The sequence below is a fragment of the Ruditapes philippinarum genome, unplaced genomic scaffold, assembly GCF_026571515.1.
Source record: "Ruditapes philippinarum isolate M1 unplaced genomic scaffold, ASM2657151v2 ctg125_1_1_1_1, whole genome shotgun sequence".
Lineage (NCBI taxonomy): Eukaryota > Metazoa > Mollusca > Bivalvia > Venerida > Veneridae > Ruditapes > Ruditapes philippinarum.
The window spans coordinates 86,308-91,381 of record NW_026853776.1 but is presented as its reverse complement, the minus strand read 5'-3'; the positions used below and the strand labels follow the sequence as shown (position 1 = coordinate 91,381).

Here is a 5,074-nt window from a genome sequence, read left to right as displayed (position 1 = left end):
CAGACTCAATCAAACCGAATTTTGCAAATTGTTTTTATATTCATATAATTATTAAAATTTGGCCATTAACATTTTACAAAAAAATAGGAACTAGACAATCACTTACTATAATAATCATAATTATTGTACTTTTTCGAAGTGGGGTTATTTAAGATAACAAACATGAGTATCATAACAGATATGAACATTAATCAAAGTTTCCTTTTTTTATTAGAAATCTAAAGAGGAGTCCTAGCTTTCATAATTTTCATTCAATTTAGATACCGTCATGTACCTTGGTGATACAATTTATATTTTGTTGGTTTACAGATTTATACTCTAAACATAAGCATCTTGCCTATGCTGATATTGTTTATTCTCGTACATTTGGATTGTAGTCTTCTCTGGCACGGACTTCGATCGCATATGAGTATCTTTCATCGATCGTTAAATTAGCCATTGACGAGTGATGCAGCTTCTCACATATTCCTGTTTCCTTATGAAGCCGACATCCCACATATTCATTCTATATATAGAGAAAGAAAATGAAAAAGAAAACTTTCAAATCATTGCAAAGAGGAAAATGTTTTAACTTTTGTTCACAATCGCAAGGATAACAAGAGCACCGCCTGCGGTGAAACGCTCGTCTGTAAAAATAACCACTTTTGATAAAAAGTTAAAAAAGGGCATAACTTTAAAAATATTTAACTTTCATAATAATGCCTGTTACCTTGTCATGATAAGCAAGAATTCCAAGTTTCATGCTGATACCTTTAAAATAGTTTGAGTAATGTGCTACATGTTTTACATGATGACAACCTTGACAACACCGCAGTGATTATAATAACGCTTCGAAAGACACTTTGACCGCCTATAGCAATATGCGACATTTAAAGTGACAAGATGACTATCTAAGTGTAAATGGTGAGTGTACAGATAAAGACAAAAATGCTATACATTTTTACATAATTGTTTTAACTTTGTATTGTATTTCGCAAAATAATCAATATTCAACGTGTCTGATGAATATCTTTCAGAATGTATCTAGAACGTTTAATTTATAAAAAGAATTGAGCAGTCTTTTAACATCTTAAGCGGTTTTATATCTTATTCTAAAATGTGTGAAGTCGGCGGCCTAGGTGCCTTCCTGCCTTAAATTTTACTAAGTCTTTTTTTTAAATTTATTTCGGGACTTAAAGCAGCACACCTCCAGTTTCATTTTAATTTTCTTGAAAATTTGAAAATGTATTTAACAGTATACAGGGCTGGGAATCAAAACTGCGTCGTATCCTACAAAATGTAAACAAACGCCGCCATCTTGGAACGAAAAACGTATGAAAACCAGACATACGTATGTATTAACACGCTACACTATTTTCCGCTTCGTTCGGTATATGTTGCTTGCACAACTATTTTGTAAAACAAAAGTTATAGCGAACTTGCAACTCGAAGCGGGGGAGAATTTTTATAAAATGTGTGGATACGACGCAGTTCATATTGCTTTATCTATCGTTTTTTCCTTCAAATCAATTATATATTTGTTTCCGAGTTCATAATAAACTTTGAAATATAATTTTGCATCATTTACTAAAATTTCTTTAAAAAGAGGTGTTAATTTTCTAAGAAAATAATGATTTTTACGAAATGATACGACGCAGTTGAAATTAAAATATGATACGACGCAGTTGTATTTTTGGCAGTATTTTCATTAGGGATATAATTTTGGCAATTTATTTCTATTTTTAATCACTTGCGCTAGATAAAAAAAACCCGGATCATTTGCGGTGTATAGCAATGTTCTGTTGCTTTTGATTATTAAGAATACATTGTGTCATGTCCAATATAACATATAATTTGAAAGTTTACATTGCGGAAGCTACTTTTCAGTTAAACATGAACATGTTACCTAATTGATCATAATATCTGAAATAATTTCTTATATTTTCCTGTATGTTCAATATTATCCCTAATTTTTTTCGCAAAAAAATGTAGAAATCTATTAACTTGAATTCATTTTGGCTAGCTACGCTCTAAGTTAACTGTGGTTCTGCATGTTCTGGGTAATGATTGCTTTTTTGTGGTTTCTTTTCAAACTTTCACTCTACACATTAGCTTTACTAGGGGCGAGGACCTCAGGTGCGCCTTTGAAATTGTGCATTATTTCAGGCAAAATGCTTCACCTGCAGAGAACCATCGACATTTTGAAACTAGCTTGATAGGTTTTCCACATGAAAGAATAAAAAGTCCCTGGTGGTTTTCAAATTCATAGCAGTTCAGTTCAAGTGATTTGAATTCAGTAAACATAAACAGCTCGGCCTCGGTCAGACACACCTGTCTGATTTGTTTTTTCAAAAAAATTTGTTAACGTCAGCTGTACAAATAAGCAGCTTTTTTTTATTAACTTCTGGTGTGAAGTTTTAAGATTATAAATATTTGAATTAATTATAAAGAGAATAACATTTAAATTTCTTATTTCGGTATGACTAACAGAGAAATTTTCAATGTAAACAGGGGGTAATCCTCCTTGAAGTAATTTTCTGAAAACTTTTGTTTAAGTTTTCAGGCAATTCATTATCAAGTAAAAATCACACTTTAGTATGAAGGTATGTTAAGATGTCATGTCTCTAGTCTGTTGAAAATTCGGTGCGATAATCTGACCTAAATTTTCTGTTCAATATTGTGAAAACTTCTTCAATACTGTTGAAAGATCATGCCAGCCTATATCTGTATCAAATTTATCGGTGCACAGCGTAAAAATACCTTTGCAAAACGGACACCTTCTTTACAAAATAATTTGTAGTTGTATCATATGTCACTCGATTTTGAAAATTTAAAGTTTTTGATGGAGAAGAATGATACTTAAGTGCAAATATAAAAAATACATTCCGTAGACCTTTCCCAACGACGATAAAGAAATGTAATACGACAAAATCAGCGGTAAAGTTCTCGGCGCTGAACATAAACTGACTAAACGGAACGCATAACCTACTTGCAAAAATATATTGTAGCTTAACCATTTATAATATGATTTTAAAAATTTAATGTTCAGTTTCAAATAATCAATCTCATCTGTCCTCACCGATTATTAAGAAAATGAATACAATAAAATCGGCACGTAAAAGACATAAGTAATAACGGAATTGACGGAAATCAATGAGTGACCTCTGCTTTTGGACGTTATTAGCATACCTAGCACATAATTTAAATAGTTTAACCAATATGCAGCCTGCAATGAAAATACAACTTCGTCGTATCATATTTTAATTTCAACTGCGTCGTATCATTTCGTAAAAATCATTATTTTCTTGAAAAGTAAACATCTCTTTTTAATGAAAGTTTAGTAAATGATCCAAAATTATGTTTTGAGGTTTATGGTGAACTCTGAAAACGAGTATATAATTGATTTGAAGGAAAAAACGATAGATAAAGCAACATGAACTGCGTCGTATCCACACATTTTCATATAAAATTCTCCCCCGCTTCGAGTTGCAAGTCCGCTATAACTTTTGTTTTACAAAATAGTTGTGCAAGCAACATATACCGAACGAAGCGGAAAATAGTGTAGCGTGTTAATACATATATCTGGTTTTCAGTCATTTCCAACAAAAAGAGTTATAAACAAAAACATACATTTTTCGCTCCAAGATTGCGGCGTTTGTTTACATTTTGTAGGATACGACGCAGTTTTGATTCCCAGCCCTGAGTATATTACTGTAAAGTTACCAAATGGATGCAATTTACACATTATCAATGGCCCTTAAAACCTAGGTAAATTACTATAAAGAGGTCAAAATATGCAAAAAAGCCCTTACTGCGTTAGTAACACCGTAGTAATATAGTTATACATACTGAAAAATTCAGTCATTAATCGCACATAACATGCAAAATTTTACTAGAATTTTGAATCTTTATACCTTTCCTAAAACATTTTTCCCAGGTTTGATTTTATCGAAATATTTTTGCTCATCTCGAGGCGAGCAGCTTTAACTTTGCCTAAATATTTTCACAAATTTAAAAAATAAACAAACAAAATAAATAAAATTGATAGATGTTAACAATGTTGAATTGGTATTCCCGATTTTACTTGACTGTAAGAAATATTCATATTGAAAAATAAAAGAGTAAACTTACTTTTGCAAGCACCTGAATGGCACATTCTGATATCATAGGATGTTTGTTCAGTACTTGAAAATATTCCGTTCTTGTGTTAAAGCTGTACACGAAAATGCATGGAGCACCAATACCAAGGATTAAAACTACAGAAAACACAAAAGCCGCTGTGTTATCCATGTTTCAACTGCCAGAGTCCAAGACTTTTCTTTGAATGAAACGCGGAGACAGTAAACAGGAAATGTGCACTGAATATTTAATTGTTTAAAGATATTTATAGAGCTCTTGTAAGAGGAAACATAGCAGACAAAAGACTGAAAGTGTCATTTGTGGATACACTATGTCTCGCAACATATTATTTATGTGTTGCGACATTGTCTTATGACAGGAAATGTTGATGGGAAAGATAACCCATATTGAAAAATAAGCAAGGTTAGCTTATGTAAGAAAACAGCCTGTATTTATATTTAATATTATTATCAGTTTAAGCCCTAAAAGCCAAGATTACATCAGCGGCGCAAATACCAGAAATAGGTGTTTGGCCTGATGTTATGTCTTATCTAGTTTTTATGATGTTTGGTACTGTATATTATTGATAAAACAATGTTTATTGTTGTATTTTAATTACATCAGCTTTGAAGTCATGAAAAATATGTGAATAAAATCTCGATGAATAATATCCTAAAAGAACATTAAAATCGTTATAAATATTTTCCTATAGTATATATACACTTGGCGATAACGAAGATGGATCCACAAGTCGCTAATGCCAATATCTAAGCGACGGCATTGTTCTTTTGCAACACGCCTTAACTGTACTGGGATAACTCCCAGATGGCAGTTTCTTTTTAGCTAAGAGGCATAATCCATAAAACGTGTATAAGTTCACTAGACAACCTAAATGCCAAGCATCTAATTTTATTAAAAATTACTCCGCGCGGCATAAAAGGTATATGGAATAATTGTATTTCAACATGGAGTTAGT

General features: G+C 31.8%; 1 protein-coding gene across 1 annotated transcript; it reads right to left on the bottom strand.

The window, feature by feature from the left end:
- Window positions 1-236: 236 nt before the first annotated feature.
- Window positions 237-4,292, bottom strand: LOC132737822 (uncharacterized). Its single transcript, XM_060725172.1, has 2 exons — window positions 4,111-4,292; window positions 237-505 (listed from the first exon to the last, which is right to left on the bottom strand). Exons 1-2 carry the CDS (start codon window positions 4,267-4,269, stop codon window positions 353-355), a joined length of 312 nt encoding a protein of 103 aa, XP_060581155.1. The 5' UTR covers window positions 4,270-4,292; the 3' UTR covers window positions 237-352.
- Between the last annotated feature and the right edge of the window lie 782 nt (window positions 4,293-5,074).

Bases quoted from the DNA above. Each gene is read 5' to 3' on its own strand.
- LOC132737822 (XM_060725172.1), bottom strand. From the start codon at position 4,269: ATGGATAACACAGCGGCTTTTGTGTTTTCTGTAGTTTTAATCCTTGGT. The intron at 506-4,110 runs GTAAGTTTACTC...CTCTATATATAG, and splicing joins CCATTCAGGTGCTTGCAAAA to AATGAATATGTGGGATGTCG.